Below are 25,238 nucleotides of genomic sequence, written 5' to 3'. Positions count from 1 at the left end.
AATCTTCCTGGGGTCCAAATGTGAGAGTGAGAGTGTGTGGCGTCAGTACGCATGTGTGCGCGTGTAATGTGCGTGTTGCAATGTCAGTGTAACTATGTGTGAGTGTGTAGGTAGAGTTCAATGTGTGTCCATAGAGTCAGTGCAAGAGAGCTGGTGCAAAAAAAGGGAAAATGCAGGTAGTCCTGGTAGCGATTTGATTAGCTATTTAGCAGTCTTGTTTAGCAGTCTTGTTTAACAGTCTTGTTTAGCAGTCTTGTTTAGCAGTCTTATGGCTTGGGGGTTGTCAGCCGGATATTGTCAAGCAAAAGACTGTCGCTCTCACTGTAATTTACCGTTAATTAACATAAACATGGTTTAGCATCTCCAGGCCTCCATGCATACAAGCTGCATATAAGCGGCTGAATACATGCCTTTGGAACATCTACATTTTAAAATGTCTGATAAATTAATAAAAATGTGGTCCCTTGCAGTCGGATTCCAAGCAGTTACATTAGTAAACGATGATGCAGCCAGTCAAAATGCTCTCAATGGTGCAGCTTTAGAACTTTTTGAGGATCTGAGGGCCCATGCCAAATCTTTTCATCCTCCTGAGGGGAAAGAAGCATGGTCGTCCCTTCGTCACAACTGTGTTGGTGTGAGTGGACCATGTTAATTCCTTAGTGATGTGGACACCGAGGAACTTGAAGCTCTCAACCCACTCCACTACAGCCCGGTCAACGTGGATGGGGGTGTGCTCGGCCCTCCTTTTCTTGTAGTCCACAACCAACTCCTTTGTCTTGCTCGCATTGAGGGAGAGGTTGTTGTCCTGGCACCACACTGCCAGGTCTCTTACCACCTCCATATAGGCTGTCTCATCACCGTCGGTGATCAGGCCAACCACCGTCGTGTCTTCAGCAAACTTAATGATGGCATTGGAGTCGGGCGCAGCCACGCAGTCGTGGGTGAACAGGGAGTACAGGAGGGGACTAAGCACTCACCCCTGAGGAGCCCCTGTGTTGAGGGTCAGTGTGTCGGTTGTGTTGTTGCCTATCCTCACCACCTGGGGTCGACCCATCAGGTATCCAGTTGCAGAGGGAGGTGTTCAGTCCCAGGGTCCTGAGTTTAGTGATGAGCTTGGAGGGCACTATGGTGTTGAACACTGAGCTGTAGTCGATCAACAGCATTTTCACATAGGTGTTCCTCTTGTCCAGGTGGGAGATAGAAGTGTGGCATGCAATAGATTGTGTCATCTGTGGATCTGTTGGGGCAGTATGCAAATTAGAGTTGTTCCAGTGTGTCTGGGATGATGGTGTTGATGTGAACCATGACCAGCTTTTCAAAGCAAGAGTGCTACGGTGAAAATAGTAATTTAGACAGGTTACCTTGGCGTTCTTGGGCATAGGGACTATAGTTGTCTGCTTGAAACATGTAGGTCTTACAGACTGGGTCAGGGAGAGGTACACACAAATGATTTAACTCTGCTAACCCTAAGGCTCTAACTACTTTGCGTCCCCTCTCTCTGCTCAGGTGGATGGAGAATGTGAGCCTGAAGATGACAGCCACCTGTGGTCACCCTCCTGAGTTCCGGGGCCAAAGTGTGAGGGATGTCCATGTCTTTAAGTGCTGTTCAGGGGAGAGTGCTTCTCCTAGCAAGACCCTCAAATGATTCAAGGATACAAAATCAATCAAACCCAAACTCACTCTCCTCAAGGTGACAATGACAAATGCCAAGCCAGGAAAGGCTAAACCCATGCCAACCAAGCCCAAAGCAAAGCCTCTGAAGAACCCTAAGGCACCAGCATTCCCAAAAAACAAGAAGACTGTAATAAAAAGTAGGAAATCAGTGATGTAAATGGCTGTAAGTCTACTGCTTGGACAGAGCTCTATATGTCCCAAACGGACAAGTGCTATTTCATCTCACCTCACTGAATGTAATTTGAGCGTGCAGAAATGTGTTTTTAAAATTTTATTGTGAGTCTGTAAGTTCATTTTCTGATTGATTTTCAGTCTATTTTAGAACTTGGATGCAACTTGGATGCAAGAGACCCAAAGCCCTATTTGCAGTACCATACATTTCCACCAAGTGTCACATGATGCTATTCGATTTTTCTGCTCTAGTTCGACCAACTTTTCTATTACACACACAATGTTATGTTTCATATATATCCTTTGTGCAAATGAAGAACAAGGCTGAATATATATATATATATATAAGGTTGCTGCATTTTCAGCTGTTACATAGCGCTTAGATGCATGTACATCAATGCACATTGGCTTCTTGCTCATTAAATGTCCTACAACACTAAGTCAGTGTCTAACAGTTTTGTTTGATTTTCATGTTCCTGACAGATGTGTGCAAGGATTGGTCCATTGCATGCTTTATCTGATCCTCTACATAACAATTCTGGGTAAGTACGCCATAAAAGTATTTTATGTAATGTGGCTCCATGTAATACATGTATGTGCCAGTCAGTGGTACTGTCTTGTGGTAAAGGTATCATCACATTCCAGGTGCAATCTCATTAGTTCTTGGTATCTTGTGTGCAGTTGTCTCTTTGTCCATTTTTACAGTCTATGGCTGTTGCAGTTTGTTGCATTTTACATTTAGACTGTAAAATATAATCTGGCACTGTCTCTATTTGCACTGGCACTATCTCTATTTGCAGAGCCCATCGACTGCCACCAGGTGCCAGAACAGGTTAGCACTCTGGACTCCAGCCCTCTGAATCCAGCGATCTGATTAAAATGGGCCTGCATGGACAGAACCTTGGCCACTGTTAACAGATACTTATGACAAGATGGGAAACTCCATTGGAATTGTATGCTGCGTTCAAAACAACTGGGAACTTGGAAATCTCCTACTTCCAACTTAAGTGCATTTAAGACAACTGGGAACTTGGGAGAAAAACGAGATCCAACTGGGAAAATCGTTTTGAACAGTCATCCAATTTGGAATTCCAAGTCGGTATCTTTCTAGAACCAGGCTGTATCACATCCCATAGGGCGGCGCACAATTGGCCCAGCATCGTCCGGGTTTGGCCGGAGTAGAATGTCATTGTAAATAAGAATTTGTTCTTAACTGACTTGCCTAGTTAAATAAGGTTAAATAAATAACAATTTATAAAAAATAACTGACTTTCTTACCTGAAAATCACTGTCATGATTTTACCTCGTTTTTTTTCTGACTTCCTAGTTGTCTTGAAAGCACCACTATTAATGCCCATTGTGTACTTTGCCCATGTGTCATCAGTAGTTACCACAGCCACAAAGTCCTGCTATAGGGAGGAGGGCAGAGACCTGGCCATGTGGTGCCAGGACAACAACCTCTCCCTCCAGTGATCAAGACAAAGGAGATGATGGTCACTGGCTTACTGGTGCTCTTTCATGCCGTCCCTAGGAGGGGTGCGTCACTTGAGTGGGTCGAGTCACTGATGTGATCTTCCTCTCTGGGTTGGCGCCCCCCCTTGGGTTGTGCCGTGGCAGAGATCTTTGTGGGTTATACTCGGCCTTGTCTCAGGATGGTAAGTTGGTGGTTGAAGATATCCCTCTAGTGGTGTGGGGGCTGTGCTTTGGCAAAGTGGGTGGGGTTATATCCTTCTTGTTTATATCCTTCCCTGTCTGGGGGTATCATCGGATGGGGCCACAGTGTCTCCTGACCCCTCCTGTCTCAGCCTCCAGTATTTATGCTACAGTAGTTTATGTGTTGGGGGGCTAGGGTCAGTTTGTTATATCTGGAGTACTTCTCCTGTCTTATCCGGTGTCCTGTGTGAATTTAAGTATGCTCTCTCTAATTCTCTCTTTCTTTCTTTCTCTATCTCAGAGGACATGAGCCCTAGGACCATGCCTCAGGACTACCTGGCATGATGACTCCTTGCTGTCCCCAGTCCACCTGGCCGTGCTGCTGCTCCAGTTTCAACTGTTCTGCCTGCAGCTATGGAATCCTGACCTGTTCACCAGACATGCTACCTGTCCCAGACCTATTATTTGACCATGCTGGTCATTTATGAACATTTGAACATATTGGCCATGTTCTGTTATAATCTCCACCCGGCACAGCCAGAAGAGGACTGGCCACCCCTCATAGACTGGTTCCTCTCTAGGTTTCTTCCTAGGTTTTGGCCTTTCTCTGGAGTTTTTCCTAGCCAACGTGTTTCAACACCTGCATTGCTTGCTGTTTGGGGTTTTAGGCTGGGTTTCTGTACAGCACTTTGAGATATCAGCTGATGTATGAAGGGCTATATAAATACATTTGATTTGGTGATGGTGGACTACAGGAAAAGGATGACCGAGCATTCCCCAGTTCTCAATCGACAAGGCTGCAGTGTAGCAGGTTGAGAGCTACAAGTTCCTTGGTGTCCACGTCACCAACAAACTATCATTGTACAAACATACTAAGACAGTCGTGAAGAGGGCACGACAAAGTCTATTCCCCCTCAGGAGCCTGAAAATATTTGGTATGGGTCCTCAGATCTCAAAAGGTTCTACAGCCGCACCATCGAGAGCATCCTGACTGGTTGCATCACTGCCTGGTATGGCAACTGCTCAGCCTCCGACCTCAAGGCACTACAGAGGGTAGTGCGTACGGGCCCAGTACATCACCGTGGCCAAGCTTCGTGCCATCCAGGATCTCTATACCAGGCAGTGTCAGAGGAAGCCCTAAAAATTGTCAAAGACTCCAGCCACCCTAGTCATGGAATATTCTCTCTGCTAACGCATGGCATGTCTAGGTCCAAAAGACTTCTTAACAGCTTCAACCCCCAAGCCATAATACTCCTGAACAGCTCATCAAAGGGCTACCCAGACCCCTCTTTTACGCTGCTGCTACTCTGTTTATTATCTATGCATAGTCACTTTAACTCTACCTACATGTACATATTACCTCAATTACCTCAAAAAACGGTGCCCCTGCACATTGACTCTGTACCGGTACCCCCTGTATATAGCCTCGCTATTGTTATTTTACTGCTGCTGTTGAATTATTTGTTGCTTTTATTTTGTATTTTTTACCTTCTGTTTTTTACTTAACCCTTTTTTTCTTAACTTCTTAAAACATTGTTGATTAAGGGCTTGTAAGTAAGCATTTCACTGTTGTATTCAGCGCATGTGACAAATAACATTTGATTTGATTTTAAACCCCACCTATTTCTAAAATGTATCTTCTTAAAGGTGCAATAAGAAAATAAATCGCCACGCAATTTCTTGGTTCCTAAAATTCAAAAAGTCCATTTTAACATTGTGGCTGTACTATCTAGTGGAAATGTCACTGGGTTGCATGGTGCATTCTGGGTGATTCTTGGACAAGGAGAGCTCTCCTTCAAGAAGGGAATAGACCCTAATTGGGCGATAGCAAAAAAAAAAAAACATTTGCATGAATTTCGTCAACAACAAGTACAACATTACAAATATTTTCCGAGATGTGAGATAATTCACTTGTTCTCTGTAATATCATATAGCTTTGGAATTGTTACATTATGTACTTCCGAGGAAAATAGGCAGGTTTGTCAGCCCTCTCCTGTACTCCCTGTTAACCCATGACTGTGTGGCCATGCACGCTTCCAACTCAATCATCAAGTTTGCAGACGACACTACAGTGGTAGGCCTGATTACCTATTGTTCTCAAAGCGAGCAAAGAAGTTGTTTAATTTGTCTGGGAGTAAGATGTCGATTTCCACAACGGGGCTGGTTTTCTTTTTGTCATCCATGATTGACTGTAGACCCTGCCACATATGTCTCGTGTTTGAGCCGTTGAATTACGACTCTACTTTGTCTATACCGACGCTTTGCTTGTTTGATTGCCTCGCGGAAGGAATAGCTGCACTGTTTGTATTTGGTCATGTTTCTGGTTGCCTTGCCATGATTGAAACGGTGGTTTGCGCTTTCAGTTTTGCACGAATGCTGCCATTAATCCACGGTTTCTGGATAGGGAAGGTTTTAATAGTCAGAGCGGGTACAACATCTACGATGCACTTGCTAATGAACTCGCTCACCGAGTCAGCGTATACATCAATGTTGTTGTCTAAGGCTATCCGGAACATATCCCAGTCCACATGATCGAAGAAATCTTGAAGCGTGGAATCCGATTGGTCAGACCAGCGTTGTATTAACCTGAGCACAGGCGTTTCCTGTTTTAGTTTCTGTCTATAGGCTGGGAGCAACTAAATGGATTCATGGTCAGATTTGCCGAAGGCAGCGCGCGTGAGGGCTTTATATGCATCGCGGAAGTTCGAGCAGATCCAGAATTCTGCCAGCTCGTGTCGCGCATTCATTATGCTGATAGAATTTAGGGAGTATTAATCTTAGGTTTGCTTTGTTAAAATCCCCAGTTACAATAAATGCAGCCTCAGGATGTATGGTTTCCAGTTTAAAAGAGTCCAGTGAAGTTCTTTCAGGGCCGACGAGGTATTTGCTTGGGGTAGATATACACGGCTGTGACTATAATCAAAGAGAATTTTCTTGGAAGATAATGCGGTAGGCGTTTGATTGTAAGGAATTCTAGGTCAGGTGAACAAAAGGAATTGAGTTCCTGTATGTTGCTGTGATTAAACCATGAGTCGTTAATCAAAAGGCATACACCCTGCCCTTCTTCTTACCAGAGAGATGTTTGTTTCTGTCGGCGCGATGCGTGAATAAATCGGGTGGCTGTACCGACTCTGACAACAGGTTGAGAGCTTCAAATTCCTTGGTGTCCACATCAACAACAAACTAGAATGGTCCAAACACACTAAGACAGTTGTGAAGAGGGCACAACAAAGCCTTTTCCCCCTCAGGAAACTAAAAAGATTTGGCATGGGTCCTGAGATCCTCAAAAGGTTCTACAGCTGCAACATCGAGAGCAAAAATGTACATACTACCTCAATTGGCCCGACCAACCAGTGCTCCCGCACGCACATTGGCTAACCGGGCTATCTGCATTGTGTCCCACCACCGGCCAACCACTATTTTTACGCTACTGCTACTCTCTGTTCATCATATATGCATAGTCACTTTAACCATACCCACATGTACATACTACCTCAATAAGCCTGACTAACCGGTGTGTATATAGCCTTGCTACTCTTATTTTTAAAAAGTAATGTCTTTTTACTATTGTTTTATTTCTTTACTTACCTACACACACTTACTTTTTTTTCTCCGCACTATTGGTTAGAGCCTGTAAGTAAGCATTTCACTGTACCTGTTGTATTCGGCGCATGTGACAAATAAACTTTGATTTGATTTGGTATCCCGAGTGAGGCATGTTTCCGTGAAACAGAGAATGTTACAATCTCTGATGTCTCTCTGGAAGGCAACTCATGCCCTAATTTCATCCACCTTGTTATCTACAGATTGGACATTGGCGAGTCTGACCAGTAGACCTTCTGAGTCTGACCAGTAGGCCACTCCGTCTGCCTCTCCTGCAGCGACTATGTTGTTTTGGGTCGGCCTGTGGGATAAGATCTCATGTCCAGGGTGGAGGTCCGAACCAAGGATCCGCTTCGGGAAAGACGTATTCCTGGTCATAAGGATGGTAAGTTGACATTGCTTTTATATCCAATAGTTCTTCCCAGCTGTATGTAATAACACCTGCGATTTTCTGGGCTAACAATGTAAGAAATAGTACATAAAAAACAACAAATAACTGCATAGTTTTCTAAGGACCTGAAGCGAGGCGACCATCTCTGTCTGCGCCATCTTTTGCAAAGGGACTTGGAATCGCGGAGTTCGTTTTTTCCGATTTCCCAGTTGTCTTGAACGCACTGAAGTCGCAAGTCGGATGTTTCCGGTTCACAGTTGTTTTGAACGAGGGATTCCAATTTGCGAACTCGGGCCTCTTGCAGCCTTCAAAACAATTGGAACTCGGTCATCTCAGAATTCAGAGCATTTAAACAATTGGGAACTCGGTTAAAATGAACTCCGACTGGGAAAAATCGATTTCAATGGTAATCCAACTCGGGAATTCCACTCGGGCCTCTTTCTGGAGCTCCAACTTTCCGACCTGAAGATCACTGACGTCATGATTTGACCTCGTATTTTTCCGTGTTCCCATGTCGTTCAGAACAACTGGAAGTTGGAAAAATACGAAGCCAAATCATGACGCCAGGGATCTTCAGGTCGGAAAGTCGTAGCTCTAGAAAGGTTCCCAAGTTGGATGTCCGTTCAAATCGATTTTTCAAGTCGAGCTCGTTTTTTCTGAGTTCCGAGGTAGTTTTGAACATGACATTGTATCCCGGTTTGAGAAAGGATTGCGTGACGATACATTTAGCAACTGTGTGACGCAGCATGACAACGTCAGCACGATTGGTCGACATTCTGCTGTATGGGGCGTTACGTCTTGCTATTCATATTCTAATGGTGTGTCTATCTCCTCCTTTTCCTAATATCTCTGTTCACACGAAAGTTCGATAGTCAACATGGCGGCAGCGATGGATGTTGATACCCCAAGCGCCACGAATAGTGGAGCGAGCAAGAAACGTTTTGAAGTGAAGAAGGTATTTATTTTTTGTTAAATAAATCATAGCTACATTTTAGACATACTGTAAGGTTCGATATTACTATAGGCGTAATACGGGTTTGGGTACAATCTACGCGCGATTAGTTAGCATAACTTGCTAGCTCGCGAGCCGAAACTAGACGGAGTCCCTGTTTGGCTGTATCTAATTTTGGGGAGTGAGTTTGCGTTTCACTTTTAGGGCTGATCGCTACCTAATTAGTTAACTAATCTCACTGTTTGTGGTGATAGAAGCTAGCCAACCACTACTTGGTTCGGCTTGAGATGCATTGACATACGAAATCAATGACTAGCTAATTTGCTCAACTGGCTAACGTCAGCTTCCTGCTAAAATGACAGGCCCAGTTGCACGTGATGTTGTCTATTGACGCTGAATGAGTGAAAAATGATGTATCAAACACTAACATTTTCACCCTGGCCTTGTTTGTGATCAATGTGGATAGTGAAATAGGCCTAACTTGTCTGATCAAATGCAATAGTGATTTGAATGACTAAATGTCTCATGACACCAGATTAACATGAATAAATTGTGAATAACAATATGCTCATTTTTTTATATCTAATTGAAGCAACAGCAATATCAAGCAAACACTAACTGCCAGTGATATGATCATAATTTCATGTGACTCTTCTTCTTTACAGTGGAATGCAGTGGCACTTTGGGCCTGGGACATTGTGGTGGACAACTGTGCCATCTGTAGGAATCACATTATGGATCTCTGTGAGTATGCATTAACATTATTTGACTACTGGGCTAATAAAGGTGTGTGTTACACATTTCTCTTGTTCTCCATAGGCATAGAGTGCCAGGCTAACCAGGCCTCTGCCACATCAGAGGAGTGCACCGTAGCCTGGGGAGTCTGCAATGTGAGTCAGACTTCTTTGCATTTGTATATTTTGCATGCATCCTGATCAGTTAGATTGTAAAGTTCAGTGTGAGAGTATTGAAATAACAGCAGCATGATCTAAACTAATCTGCATTATATTGAACTACCCTAAAAGTATAGAATTTGAATGTAAGTTTTGAGCTGTGTTCGAATACTCATTCTAACCCACTAACCATACTATTTGTGATATAAATTGAATATGTAGTATGCTTATTGGTCATAGTATGGATATAGTTCCTGGATGTTGTACTAAATTTGCCAAAATACAAAGTATACAAGCAGTAAACACTTTTTCTTTGCTTTTTTGGCCCATTCAGAAAATGGGCGTGGCTTCACAGCGTTTTCAGATTTGAAGAAAATGTTGGGAAAATATTTAGCCGATGTCCGAGAGTGTATATACAAATTCTTTGCTTTAACTAATTATGACAAATGTTGAAAAATGTAATAGTCATGACTTTTCAAATAAGTTACATGTTATGTTGGCTGACAATTTGTTAGCTTAAATTTCCTTAGGAGCAGCATAGCATTACAGCAGTATGTACTAGTATGTTAGCTAGTTACTGAAAGTTAGTTGGCTACTAATACATCGAGCTTGCCAGGCAGTATATTAACTATAATCTAACGAACTACACAATGTTTATTGACTAGGTTATTCATGTAATTCTTAGCTAAGTATTATAGTTGTGTGCTTTCTCAATGGACATAGTTAGCCATAATTATCTAATCCGATTTCAGAGCACTCTGAGTGTGCCAGAGCGCAGAATAACTGATGAATTTACGAATGCTCAACACCCGGTGAATATATGGCCGGTGTCAGTTAACTTCAGGGAAAAAAGCGTAAATTGTTGCCAGCAGCACGTTTAGTCACCAACGCTCTGGATAACATGAAAACAGCCTAACCAGCTCTGCTATGGCGAGTAAAATGGTCAGTGAGGTGTTCTCTCATTTGTCTGGATTTGGCTTGCAAGCTAGCCAACATTTGCCAGTCAGCTTGGGTGCTTGACTGCCATTGTGAGGTCAGAATGCTCGGATCAACCCTATTCCTTAGCAAGAGTGTCCAGTGATGCACTCCGAGGGCGAAACGCTCTGGATTTATGAACGGACAATCTGACAAAGCTCTGGATTTACGAACACCCAGAGTGCACTCTGGCACTCCAGATTGAATTTACAAACACACACAAAATCGTAAAATGTCAAGCTAGTCAATTGTTACGCTAACAAGCTAGCGAGAGGTTGCATAGCAACAGCATTTACTTCCAGGTAGACAGGCGAAGGGCTAGTATGATCAACTGAAAGAATACCGTTTGTTTACAGTGTACTAAAACGAGCTAATAGTGTATATACTCTAAGTATGTAGTATGTATATTCAAACATGGCTATTGTCTTGGTTTGCTGTTATGTCAATAATATCTTCTCTCCCAGCATGCATTCCATTTCCACTGTATCTCCCGTTGGTTGAAGACCAGGCAGGTGTGCCCCCTAGACAACAGGGAGTGGGAGTTTCAGAAGTGAGTGTCATAATTTTATTCATAACACTTATTCAAAACACTACTCCATGGTCCTAGCTAAACTGCAGTCAATCAGAGCTGCAGTATGCTTGCCTTTTGGGGAAGTAGATGGCTGGGGGAAAAAAACAATAATGCTAATGCATTATTCCACCGCCTCATTGTAGATGAGTTGTGTATGTCAAACAGTTAATAACTAACACTCCCTTTCCCTCTCTTACAGATATGGACACTAGGTGGAAGACTCTGGACCATTACTTCGGCTTCTGCAAGTTTCATGCTTTCTGTTGCTTTCTCTTTCTTCGTATGATAGACTCCACTTTGAGTACATTGCAAATACTGAGGACATCCACCCCCACATCTCATTGTTTTAGGCTCGCTGGAAAACAATGTTTTTTAAGTTGAATTTGCAATGTTGTAAATTATAAATAAACAATGTTATGTGTAGCTGCCTTGATTTGGAGTTGATGATTAGACATGGAAATACAATTTCAGAAATACCATGTAGGCCATCATTTTAAATAAGAATTTGTTCTTAACTGACTTGCCTAGTTAAATAGATGAAATGAAGGTATTTTTCTAATATTATTTAGAAATTGTATCTTTTCTGTGTTGGAAGTTACAGATCATTGGTTAAAACTTAAAGTTGCACTATGCAGAAATTGTGCCTCCATTTCCTGGTTGCTAAAACTCTTAATAGTTCGCCTAATTTCAGTTAGTGAAAAAACAAGACTTGCTTTCAATTAGAATAAAACATCTATAACTCACATTTCTTTGAATTTGGTCAGGCCTCCCAAAAAGTTACATATTGCCACTTTAACACAAATTACCACATCCAGCACTAATTTGCAGTCCAATTTTCTATTTGCTATGATTCTCTGGTATGAATGACAGTCATAATGCTACATTGGTTATACCGCTGAGTCTACAGTAGTGGTCGATGTGGTTTGTTATCAGACTGGATGGAGGTTAGACCATTCCAGAACCTCTCGTCCCCAAAATGGAGCCATTTATTGCGGGAGACAATTTTGAAGAGGATAATCCATGGAGCGAGCATGGACTGTGAGGAGCTGACCCACTATTGGTCACTAATAGTCACCGGCAGAAGATGACCTTGTGAGACCGAGGTAAAGTTAAACAAAACAAAAATTCTGACCTTCAACAGACATTCGCCAAAAGCAATTTAAGAATGTAAAAATCAATAACTAATCCACCGTTTGTCACAGAATCATCCAGCTAGATATGATTTAGTCTAAATGTTTAGCATACTTTTACAACCTCTGTTTTGAGGAAAAATTCCAGTTTTGATTTAGTAGAAATATATAAAATCTATAAAATGCCATTTAAAGTGGAAATCAACGTTTTCACTATTTATGACAGAATCATCGAACTAGGTATGATGTATTCTATAAATGTCTAGCATACTTAAACAAACTTTGTTTTGAGTAGAAATTCCAGTTTTGATTTGATAGAAATACATAAAATCTCATATTGCATTTACAGATGAAGAAATCTAATTCAGTGATTGTCCCAGAAAAAAGTGAAAATATGCAATTATTTGCAATAACTTAAAAGAAATGTTAATTTCAAGTGCAATTTGTTCTATATGAAATGAGTACAACTTTATGTAAACAATGTCTATCTTAAATTGTATGCCAAATCAATGTTTGCATATATTAGTGCAACAGTTCCACATGTTAAAGTAGTTACAAGGCACAACAGTAATTTATTTACACGTCTCTAATTTAACAGCGAATAAGCTCCTTCCAATCATTTTCTATTTTCGCCTTTGTTGAAGTCCTTTGTCATCCCCAGACAAGCTGAATGGTACCATCTCTGACACACAGAGCATTCTATCTGAAGTATTGAAAACATAAAACAGGGTTATGTTTATTTACATGTAAATTACAGTTCTGGAATACCCACATTTTGTTACATGCTTTTACAATGAGGAACATTTTCAAATTGAATTGGATTTTTGTTCAATTGCCAAATTTACTTTAAATGACATGCATTTGACCACAACCCTGACAGAAGCACACACAACTGCAGTGTTAATCATCGTTGAGTATTCTGGCAATATAAATCATAGTAATAAAGGCATACATTTGCAAAAAATGTATGTGTTGATAAAAAAGGTATCACACATCAATGTTGTAATATTAAACATTACAATAATAGCAGTCTTTGAAATCCAAATCAGTTTAATCGTCACTTGTGCCAGATACATGTGTACCTATTACAGGTAATTGCTGTCATAGTATCTCTCATAGTAGAAGAATAACATTAGAGCAATAACTAGGGTTGCCAAGGGCCTGAAATTTTCCATGGGAAGTTAACCGAAAGGTTGCAAGTTCAAATCCCCGAGCTGACAAGGTACAAAATCTGTCGTTCTGCCCCTAAACAGGCAGTTAACCCACTGTTCCTAGGCCGTCATTGAAAATAAGAATTTGTTCTTAACTGACCTGAATTTTGGGAATTTTCCTTAAATTCATCAAAAAAATGTTGCTTATAACACTGAACCTTTTTTTGTGGGATACACATAAGGCAATTCTAGGTCATATGGCATATTTTGGTTAAACCATCCCCAATTTAATGGAATTGCAAACCTCTGCATGCACAGTGAATTCTTCCATCACATGTACAGCTGATTCTCAAGATCTTGCACACTAATGACATGCTATTGAGCCCACACTACTACACTGTCTGAGCCAATGAATACATGCTTTCTGGTAAGTTTTGATTACAATACTGGGTGGGGTGAATATATTTTATGACATACGTGATTTTTTGTTAACTAGTAAATAGTAGCTTACAGTAAAGTGTGTTTAAATCATTTCTAACTTATTAACAATTTCTGCTAGTTAGTTTTGCTACCATGTGGGGTTTAGCTTGCTTGAGCCTGCTAACTGAGGAGTGTTAATTCACCTGTTTCCATACATGTTTAATTTTAAACCATTTATCTTACGAAGGAGTTGTTTAATCTAACTGCTTAACTCTATATCTGTACATGGAATTGTATTTGTTTTTATTTACTCCTTTTCTTCTGAACTTTACAGGAAAATGCCACAGGCACTATCTGATGTGTGGAGAGATTTCACTGCAGCTAATGTAGAAGGAAAAGCTGTGTACATTTTGCAAATACTGAGCCAAATCATATGTGAAGAATGCAACAAAGATGCAGAATCATCTGGCCAAGTGCATAAAGTTCCCTCAATGATCACAACAAGCAACCTCTGACAAAAGTCCCTCTACTTCTATTCGAGGTGAAAATGATGAATCAGATACCTTATCGATAGTAACAGCTCATGGTCCTCCTGTAATCAGAAGTTTTTTTCACTCGATGGGGGAACGTAGTCAGAAATGCTGATGGATGTCTTGCTCGAGCTGCGTATGCAACTGGTTGACCTCTGATGCTCACAGGCAATGTGTATTGGAAGAGATTTCTGAATGTTCTTCGCCCAGCATACACCCCTCCAATCAGACATGCTTTATCAACTCATTTGCTGGATGCAAAGTTCAGAGTTCAAGTGAAGGTCAAGCAAATCATAGAGAAAGCAGACTGTATTGCAATCATCTCTGATGAATGATGAATGTTGAATGCTCGTGGGCAAGGAATAATTAACTACACTCTCCACCCCTCAAACAGTATTCTACAAGAGCACAGACACCAGGGACAACAAACACACCGGTCTCTACATTGCAGTTGAGCTGAAGACAGTCATCAATGATCTGGGACCACAGAAGGTATTTGCACTGGTGCTGCTCATTCATTGAATCTGCTCCTCAAGGACATCATGGCACTGAAAACAATGTAAACACTCTACAAGAGAGCCAATGAAATGGTTAGGTATGTGAAGGGTCATCAAGTTATAGCAGCAATCTACCTCATCAAGCAAAGTGAGAAGAGTAAGAGCACCACATTGAAGCTGCCCAGCAACACCCGTAGGGGTGGTGTCCTCATCATGTTTGACAGTCTCCTGGAGGGGAAGGAGTCTCTCCAAGAAATGGACATATCACAGTCTGCCAATATGGACAGCCCCATCAAGAGGATCCTCCTGGATGATGTATTTTGGGAAAGAGTGGTAAGGAGCCTGAAACTCCTGAAACCTATAGCAGTAGCCATTGCATGGATTGAGGGAGACAATGCCACCCTGTCTGATGTTCAGACTCTGCTTGCAGATGTAAGAGAAGAAATCCGTACTGCCCTGCCCACTTCACTGTTGCTCCAAGCAAAGGGAACTGCAGTTCTTAAATACTGTACATCAAAAAGAGTGAAGACTTCTGCCAGAAGCCCATACACGCCACAGCGTACATGTTGGAGCCCAAGTATGCTGGCAAGAAATTCTGTCTGGTGCAGAGATCAACAAGGCCTATGGTGTCATCACTACCGTGTCTCGCCACCTTGGCCTGGATGAGGGCAGGGTTCTTGGCAGTCTGGTGAAGTACACTTCCAAGCAAGGGCTTTGGGATGGAGATGCAATATAGCAGTCGTGCCAACATATCTCATCAGCCATTTGGTGGAAGGGACTTTGTGGATCTGAGGCTCTTTCCCCTGTTGCCTCCATCATCCTCCAAATCCAACCGACATCAGCTGCCTCAGAGTGCAACTGGTCCTTGTTTGGGAACACACACCAAAGCAAGCAACAGGCTGACCAATACAAGGGTTGAAAAATTGGTGTCCAACTGGGCAAATTTGAGACTTTTTGAGCCTGACAATGAGCAATCCTCAACATGGTTGGAAAGTGACAGTGAAGATGAGGCCTCAGAGTCTGATGTTCAATAGGTGGACATTGAGGATGTCCAGGGAGAAGACATGGAAGCCTGAGAGTAAGACAACAAAAGCTTTAGTTTCTAGACTATCATTTTACAGATTTATGTTAAACGTTTTTGGGAGATGCGATGGATCATTGGGGATCATTCAATATTCCCTTTCTTTTGTTGTTCAGTGAAATCATCACATGTGAAGAGTCAACTAATTTAATTAAACTTCAATTCGTAACTAAATTGATTTTTATTTCTATTGGAAGGATTTAATCATTTGCTATTATGTCTATTTATGATAAGGTCAAATGTTTGTTTCTGTCTCCATATGATATGGTAAATATATCCAATGCAAAAGACATTTACATTTAAATGGTATTAATATTCATTTTCACATATTTCCATTAATTCCCATATTTTCCTGTTAATTCCCACAGAAAGTTTCCACCTGAATATTCCCCAAAATGTGCAACCCTAGTAATAACACAAGGATCACCCTGATAAAAAGTTTCAAGACAAAGATTCATACTTCTAAATGTCTTGAAACTACATGAGTTTTCATAGCCTACCATTATATTACACCATGACAAACCCAGTTGGTCAGATGATCATCATTTTTATCTGGATGATGCTCAATGTGTGCTTTGCAGTCTTCCTTTGCATTGAAGACTGTAAAAATAAAAGAGAAAGAGGACCACATTTTTATGCATTGTTGACACATTTAAAGACGCTTTCTGGAACCCATACTTCTAAAGGTTGTGCTTCAAAGACAAAAATGTCCCTCACAGTTACATACTACATTGTTCTCTCACTGTCTGCTTTGCCTCCTTCCCACACCCTGTAGCAAAGGGTTCCCGAAATATTGTTTTTCTGCTTTACATGACCCATTGGAGCCAAAAGTTTACCTCGAAAACACCTAGTCAACCTTGTTGTAAGCTACTGTAAGTCTGAGCATTTCCCTCCCTTTTTTCTGTATTTCCTGTTAGCCTAATGCAGAATTTAAATAACACCTAAGACATAAAAACAGCAAGGTTCCACAAGATCACCATGTGGGATTTAGAAATATATGTAACATGAATTACAATAACTACAGTAGGTATATCAAACCTATAACAAAGTACAGTAAACCTCCCAAAATGTTTTTTCCAGTATCAGTATTTCCTTTTTCAGGCTTTTTTCCCTGAGGTAATAGATTCAACTGTTCAACACTTACAGCCAAATGTTTAATACCCTGGTAATTCCCAGAACACATTCTGGAAAGTCTATAGATTCCTTGGTCACTTTATTAGGTACAACCCCATTTGCATTTGGAACAGCATGAATTCAAAACTGTTGATGAACCTGGGAAAGGAGATAGACTGTTCAAGTTATTAAGTCCAGTTGGAGTTTATTACAGCCAGTACAAGTTTTGGAACTTTTCTGAGTTACAAAAGACCATCACAGACTGTGCTGTCATTTTGCACATTCTAAAGTTCAAACAGTAACAGAATACCTGAATACTTCTCTGCATGCTTTACTGTCTAGCAAGCCAAGACCACTGGACTTGGTGTGTGTAGAAGCAATTTATTTTTGTGAATAGGGTGGTGAACCTAATAAAGTGGCAACTGAGTGTAGATATCACAAAAAACTCATTTTGAGCTGTGTCTGTCTGTTATACGTTAGATCAATGGGTATAATGGTAAATCTGATCCCCAAGGTCTTCATAGGCTCACTTGGATATATAGAGTTGGAGGTAAAGAAAGAAAAATGAAACTAGGACATTAAAACACGGGCAGAATTCTTTCATCCACATCCATTGACATAAAATATGTATTTTAAAGTATAAATACTCTTCTAAGACCACTGTATTTCTGGGTGTTTTAAAAGGTTTGCAAATAGTAATTTCTGCAAGGAAATTGCACCCTCGGTCTGGGGCTCCATGCAAGATCTCACCTTGTGGGGCATTAATGATCATGAGGAAGGTGAGGAATCAGCCCAGAACTACACGGCAGGACCTGGTCAATGACCTGAAGAGAGCTGGGACCACAGTCTCAAAGAAAACTATTAGTAACACACTACTCCGCCATGGATTAAAATCCTGCAGCGCACGCAAGGTCCCCCTGCTCAAGCCAGCGCATGTCCAGGCCCATCTGAAGTTTGCCAATGACTATCTGGATGATCCAGAGGAGGAATGGGAGAAAGTCATGTGGTCTGATGAGACAAAAATATAGCTTTTTGGTCTAAACTCCACTCGTTGTGTTTGGAGGATGAAGAAGGATGAGTACAACCCCAAGAACCCCATCCCAACCGTGAAGCATGGAGGTGGAAACATCATTCTTTGGGGATGCTTTTCTGCAAAGGGGACAGGACGACGGATGGATGGGGCCATGTATCGCGAGATCTTGGCCAACAACCTCCTTCCCTCAGTAAGAGCATTGAAGATGGGTCGTGGCTGGGTCTTCCAGCATGACAACGACCCGAAACACACAGCCAGGGCAACTAAGGAGTGGCTCCGTAAGAAGCATCTCAAGGTCCTGGAGTGGCCTAGCCAGTCTCCAGACCTGAACCCAATAGAAAATCTTTGGAGGGAGCTGAAAGTCCGTATAGCCCAGCGACAGCCCCGAAACCTGAAGGAACTGGAGAAGGTCTGTATGGAGGAGTGGGCCAAAATCCCTGCTGCAGTGTGTGCAAACCTTGGCCGGTAGGGATGTCCTTGTCTCATCGCGCACCAGCGACTCTTGTGGCGGGCCGGGTGCAGTGCGCGCTAACCAAGGTTGCCAGGTGCACGGTGTTTCCTCCGCCACATTGGTGCGGCTGGCTTCCGGGGTTGGATGCGCGCTGTGTTAAGAAGCAGTGCGGCTTGGTTGGGTTGTGTATCGGAGGACGCATGACTTTCAACCTTCGTCTCTCCCGAGCCCGTACGGGAGTTGTAGCGATGAGACAAGATAGTAGCTACTAAAACAATTGGATACCACGAAATTGGGGAGAAAAAGGGGTAAAATTAAAAAAATCATAAAAATCACACAATGTGATCTTTCTGGGTTTTTGTTTTAGATTCCGTCTCTCAAAAGTTGAAGTGTACCTATGATAAAAATTACAGGCCTCTACATGCTTTTTTTTTTTTTTTTTTAAACAAAGCTAAATCGGCAGTGTATCAAATACGTGCTGCCACACCCATGCTTCTGTATATAGAGCTGATTTGGGCCAGTTTGTTTTTATTTATTTCATGAACTTTTGTGAAAAAACACATTTTTCACATAGGTTTTGTGCTAGCAGTTTAAGAGAGCAAATAGCAGAGGGACAGCTTGGTTGAAGTCCTAGTTTCTAATGGTTAGTGCCAGTAGATTGCAGAGGGGTTCACATACATTTCAAAAGCAGATCATTAAGTATACATTCAGCCCAAAAACCATACATGTACCTTCTACTTCTTATATTAGTGCTTTTTTTTGTTATCCACCCTCTAGTATTTTTCAATACACACGCTAATATATATACATACTGTATATGCAGTTGAAATTGGAAGTTTACATACACCTTAGCCAAATACATTTAAACTCAGTTTTTCACAATTCCTGACATTTAATCCTAGTAAAAAGTCAGCGTCTTAGGTCAGTTAGGATCACCACTTTATTTTAATGTGAAATGTCAGAATAATAGTAGAGAATGATTTATTTCAGCTTTTATTTCTTTCATCACATTCCCAGTGGGTCAGAAATGTACATACACTCAATTAGTATTTGCTAGCATTGCCTTTAAATTGTTTAACTTGGGTCAAACTTTTCAGGTAGCCTTCCACAAGTTTCCCCCAATAAGTTGGGTGAATTTTGGCCCATTCCCCCTGACAGAGCTGGTGTAACTGAGTCAGGTTTGTAGGCCTTCTTGCTCGCACACGCTTTTTCAGTTCTGCCCACAAATGTTCTATGGGATTGAGGTCAGGGCTTTGTAATGGCCACTCCAATACCTTGACTTTGTTGTCCTAAAACCATTTGCCACAACTTTGGAAGTATGCTTGGGGTCATGGTCCATTTGGAAGACCCATTTGCGACCAAGCTTTAACTTCTGATGTCTGATGTCTTGAGATGTTGCTTCAATATATCCACATCATTTTCTGTCCTCATGATGCCATCTATTTTGTGAAGTGCACCAGTCCCTCCTGCAGCAAAGCACCCCCACAACATGATGCTGCCACCCCCATGCTTCACAGTTGGGATGGTGTTCTTCGGCTTGCAAGCCTCCCCCTTTTTCCTCCAAACATAACGATGGTCATTATGGCCAAACGGTTCTATTTTTGTGTCATCAGACCAGAGGACATTTCTCCAAAAAGTACAATCTTTGTCCACATGTGCAATTGCAAACCGTAGTCTGGCTTTTTTAGGGAGGTTTTGAGGCAGTGGCTTCTTCCTTGTTAAGCGTGCTTTCAGGTTATGTCGATATAGGACTCATTTTACTGTGAACATAGATACTTTTGTACCTATTCTCTCCAGCATTTTCACAAGGTCCTTTGCTGTTGTTCTGAGATTGATTTGCACTTTTCGTACCAAAGTACGTTCATCTCTAGGAGACAGAACGCATCTCCTCCCTGAGCAGTATGATGGCTACGTGGTCCCATGGTGTTTATACTTGCGTACTATTGTTTGTACAGATGAATGTGGTACCTTCAGGCGTTTGGAAGTTTCTCCCAAGGATGAACCAGACTTGTGGAGGTCTACAATTTTTTTTCTGAGGTCTTGGCTGATTTCTTTTGATTTTCCATAGATGTCAAGAAATGAGGCACTGAGTTTGAAGGTAGACCTTGAAATGCATCCACAGGTACACCTCCATTTGACACAAATTTTGTCAATTAGCCTATCAGAAGCTTCTAAATCCATGGCATCATTTTCTGGAATTTTGCAAGCTATTTAAAAGCACAGTCAACTTAGTGTATGTAAACTTCTGACCCAATGGAATTGTGATAGTGAATTATAAGTGAAATAATCTGTCTGTAAACAATTATTGGAAAAATTACTTGTGTAATGCACAAACTAGATGTCCTAACCGACTTGCCAAAACTATAGTTCGTTAGCAAGAAAGTTGTGGAGTGGTTGAAAAACGAGTTTTAATGACTCCAACCTAAGTGTATGTCAACTTCCGACTTCAACTGTACGTATGTTATCTTATCACTCTTAGTTTTTCTTATTTCCACTGTGGAATGTCCATGTTGATCCTCTTGGTTATCTTGGTCCTCTTGATCCATCCACCTGTCTTCTTTGTTAGTCAGGCCTGTCCCCTTCATCCTGTAGTTTCTTCCTGTAATCTAATTTAATATGACGGAAGATGCAGAATTTTATGCCAGGCCCCTTCTAATAGGGTATAATAGACTCGTTAGAACTTTGACCACATGCCCTCTAGACGGATTACATGCCATCTGTCAAATCAAACCTGGAATTCTTACTCAAAACAAAGGTTGTAAAAGTATGCTAGACATTTATAGAATAAATCATATCTAGCTTGATGATTCTGTGACAAACGGTGAATTAGTTATTGATTTTAACATTTTAAATAGCTTTTGGCAAATGTCTGTTGAATGTATTTCTATAAAATTAAAACAGGAATTTTTCCTCAAAACAAAGGTTGTAAATTATGCTCAACAATTATAGAATAAATCATACATAGTTTTATTATTTTGTGACAAACGGTGAATTAGTTATTGATTTTTACATTTTTAAATGGCTTTTGGCGAATGTCTGTTGAATGTCCGAATGTGTGAATATAAAACCAACTTTACCTCAGTCTTGTGAGACCAGTGGGGAATACTAAAGTTGCCCCGCATACTAAGTTCGGTTTGCTCCTAAACTCAGCAAAAAAAGAAACGTCCCCTTTTCAGGACCCTGTCTTTCAAAGATAATTCGTAAATATCCAAATAACTTCACAGATCTTCATTGTAAAGGGTTTAAACACTTTCCCATGCTTGGGCAATGATCCATAAACAATTAATGAACATGGAACTGTCATTAAGACACTAACAGCTTACAGACGGTAGGCAATTAAGGTCACAGTTATGTAAACTTAGGACACTAAAGAAGTCTTTCTACTGACTCTGAAAAACACCAAAATAAAGATGCCCATGCTTTTCTGTGCCTTAGGCATGCTGCAAGGAGGCATGAGGATTGCAATGTCCCTACTGTGAGACGCCTAAGACAATGCTACAGGGAGACAGGACGGACAGCTGATCGTCCTCGCAGTGGCAGACCATGTGTAGCAACACTTGCACAGGATCGGTACATCCAAACAACACACCTGCAGGACAGGTACAGGATGGCAACAACAACTGCCCGAGTTACACCAGGAATGCACAATCCCTCCATCAGTGCTCAGACTGTCCGCAATAGGCTGAGAGAGGCTGGACTGAGGGCTTGTAGGCCTGTTGTGAGGCAGGTCCTCACTAGACATCACCGGCAACAACGTCGCCCATGGGCACAAACCCACCGTCGCTGGACCAGACAGGACTGGCAAAAAGTGCTCTTCACTGACGAGTTGCGGTCTTGTCTCACCAGAGGTGATGGTCGGATTCGCATTTATCGTCGAAGGAATGAGCGTTATTCCAAAGCGGGATCGATTTAGAGGTGGAGGGTCTGTCATGATCTGGGGCGGTATGTCACAGCATCATCGGACTGAGCTTGTTGTCATTGCAGGCAAACTCAACGCTGTGCTTTTACAGGGAAGACATCCTCCTCCCTCATTTGGTACCCTTCCCGCAGGCTCATCCTGACATAACCTTCTAGCATGACAATGCCAGCAGACAATGATCCCTCCTGTCTCAGCCTCCAGTATTTATGCTGCAATAGTTTGTGTCGGGGGGCTAGGGTCAGTCTGTTATATCTGGAGTATTTCTCCTGTCTTATCCAGTGTCCTGTGTGAATTTAAGTATTCTCTCTCTCTCTCACTCACTCACTCACCTGGCTTGATGGCTCCTTGTTGGGCCCAGTTCACCTGGTCGTGCTGCACCTCCAGTTTCAACTGTTTTGCCTGCGGCTATGGAACCCTGACCTGTTCACTGGACGTGCTATTTTCAACTCTCTAGAGACAGCAGGAGCGGTAGAAATACTCTGAATTATCTGCTATGAAAAGCCAACTGACATTTACTCATGAGGTGCTGACCTGTTGCACCCTCTACAACCACTGTGATTATTATTATTTGACCCTGCTGGTAATCTATGAACATTTGAACATCTTGGCCATGTTCTGTTATCTCCACCCAGCACAGCCAGAAGAAGACTGACCACCCCTCATAGCCTGGTTCCTCTTTAGGTTTCTTCCTAGGTTCTGGCCTTTCTAGGGAGTTTTTCCTAGCCACCGGGCTTCTACACCTGCATTGCTTGCTGTTTGGGGTTTTAGGCTGGGTTTCTGTACAGCACTTCGACATCAGCTGATGTAAGAAGGGCTTTATAAATACATTTGATTGATTGACCAGTCATACTGCTCGTTCTGTGCGTGATTTCCTGCAGGACAGGAATGTCAGTGTTCTGCCATGACCAGCAAAGAGCCCGGATCTCAATCCCATTGAGCACATCTGGGACCTGTTGGATTGGAGGTTGAGAGCTAGAGCCATTCCCCCCAGAAATGTCTGGGAACTTGCAGGTGCCTTGGTAGAAGAGTGGGGTAACATCTCACAGCAAGAACTGGCAAATATGGTGCAGTCCATGAGGAGATGCACTGCAGTACTTAATGCAGCTGGTGGCCACACCAGATACGTCTGTTACTTTTGATTTTGACCCCCCCCCCCCCTCCTTTCTTCAGTCACAGATTATTCCGTGTCTGTGGAACTTGTTCAGTTTGTCTCAGTTGTTGAATCTTGTAATGTTCATACAAATATTTACATATGTTAAATTTGCTGAAAATATATGCAGTTGATAGTGAGAGGACGTTTCTTTTTTTGCTGAGTTTAGTAGAACTCGGCTAGGGGAAGACAACGTCTGTGCCTCGTATACTCCCTTCAGCTGTGTAGTGCTAGGGCAACAAAAAAATAAGTTCACCCCTTGGAGTCTCGGGGACAGAGTGGGAAACCCTGCTCTATACTATTGGCTAGAGAGCAATCACTGCAGCTGTTCACGCCATGTTAGTGGCCAAATGGCCATCTTGGCCAAATCAAAACCCAACCTTAACTATTCCGATGTGACGCAGAGATGTTAATTATTATTACCAAAATAATTGTATTTACACGTTGTAGTCAATTTTGACATTAGAATAACTGTTTGACTCAACTCGATGCAACATAGGCCGTTTTCAAAGGGATTCGTTGCTTTTCAAAAGGCAGTCCTTTTTAAAGTTTTTTTTAAGTGGCAATATTACAGTGTCCCTCTTGCGATAACATAGCTTCCTCAAATTAGTTATTCTAAACTAAATCAAGAAATCTGTAATTCGTTTAGATGTTTTTGCCGAAGAGGTCTTAGACGCGAAATTTTACATCTAACTAATATGTTTGGTGCAGTATTTCTCAAACGGAAACATTTGCACGAAAACAACTATTCTCATTGAATGAATGACAACAAACACTTCATTAAAGATTCCTGTACATATTTCCCACAGAGGGAGTTATATTACCCTTGCCCAGGTTGAACCGGGCAATGGCCTGACACGTCATTGGGGCGGAAACAGGGAGGGAGGAGGCACTTTTTAAATCAAACAGTAATCTGCGCCCGCTCGGTCATATTGTCAACAAGGCAGCATGGTGCATCTTCCAGAAACATCTCTTTACATAAAATACATTTTGAATTTTCAAACTACTTTTCATTTTAATGGCAGATTAAGCGTTTTTTTTTAAAGAGTAAAATCACAGAATCCTACTCATCACTCCATGTGCTTAATTATGTCACTTTTTTTTTGAGACGATTTTGCTGTCAGCCAGAGCGGGCACCTCGCTCACGCTCAGGAGGCAAACAGGCTCCTACTCGGAGTAGTTTAAACCGGGTGAAAAGTGATTGCGTCCTACTCGGAGAAGTACTGTTGACCAAACTGAGGAAGCAGATAGATTTCAGCTACCGAACTTCGATTTGCCTCAACAACAAACAAAAAAGTGTGTGCACGAACAGCCGACAGTACTACGAACAGATGGTAATCCCCAGCAGGAAGACAAATAGCCAGGGAAAATCCCGGCCACAGCAGTGAGATCACCTGTGGTACAGGCTGGAGGCCACAAGGCCCAATTAGTCAGTAGCTAGGATTCTATCAAATTGGCGACAGATTTGAATGTTTATATTCTAAAATCCGCAAAAAGAAAATATGCGCATTTTCCCACCAGTAACCAGGTTTCCGTACAACTTTAAGTGAGTAAAGTGTAATGACCGGCCTGATGGAAACTGAAAATGTTACGTTAAACTGTCCAAATGTCGACCTAAAAATACGCTAGACAAGGTGGGATCTGTTTCTGGATAAGAGCGATACTATTTTATTTTCAACAGCAGTCAAGCATTTATCACCATCTCACCAGAACCTCAATATTTATTGGAAAGGAGCATCAAGATCACCGTGCACTTTCATCACCCTTTGTAGTTCATAAATTATTTCATTTTAGCCTAATAAACTGCATGGTTTCTGGGTTCGTAGTGGGAGGACCACACACCGTATCATCGGGTTTCCAAGTTTACTTTGATGGTTTTT

The 25,238-nt window shown here is 41.8% G+C and overlaps 1 protein-coding gene across 1 annotated transcript; it reads left to right on the top strand.

Annotated features, from left to right (window-relative positions):
• The first annotated feature begins 8,300 nt into the window (after positions 1-8,300).
• LOC109898577 (RING-box protein 1) lies at positions 8,301-11,316 on the top strand. The gene is made up of 5 exons (XM_020493596.1): positions 8,301-8,447; positions 9,110-9,188; positions 9,264-9,334; positions 10,777-10,862; positions 11,083-11,316. The coding sequence occupies exons 1-5, from the start codon at positions 8,370-8,372 to the stop codon at positions 11,093-11,095; spliced, it is 327 nt and encodes a 108-aa protein (XP_020349185.1). The 5' UTR covers positions 8,301-8,369; the 3' UTR covers positions 11,096-11,316.
• Positions 11,317-25,238: the final 13,922 nt, after the last annotated feature.

Source organism: Oncorhynchus kisutch, linkage group LG6, assembly GCF_002021735.2.
Source record: "Oncorhynchus kisutch isolate 150728-3 linkage group LG6, Okis_V2, whole genome shotgun sequence".
Taxonomy (NCBI): Eukaryota; Metazoa; Chordata; class Actinopteri; order Salmoniformes; family Salmonidae; genus Oncorhynchus; species Oncorhynchus kisutch.
The sequence above is the reverse complement of the archived record's forward strand: the minus strand, read 5'-3'. Positions and strand labels throughout refer to the sequence as shown.

Bases quoted from the DNA above. Each gene is read 5' to 3' on its own strand.
- LOC109898577 (XM_020493596.1), top strand. From the start codon at position 8,370: ATGGCGGCAGCGATGGATGTTGATACCCCAAGCGCCACGAATAGTGGA. The intron at 8,448-9,109 runs GTATTTATTTTT...TCTTCTTTACAG, and splicing joins AACGTTTTGAAGTGAAGAAG to TGGAATGCAGTGGCACTTTG. The intron at 9,189-9,263 runs GTGAGTATGCAT...TGTTCTCCATAG, and splicing joins GAATCACATTATGGATCTCT to GCATAGAGTGCCAGGCTAAC.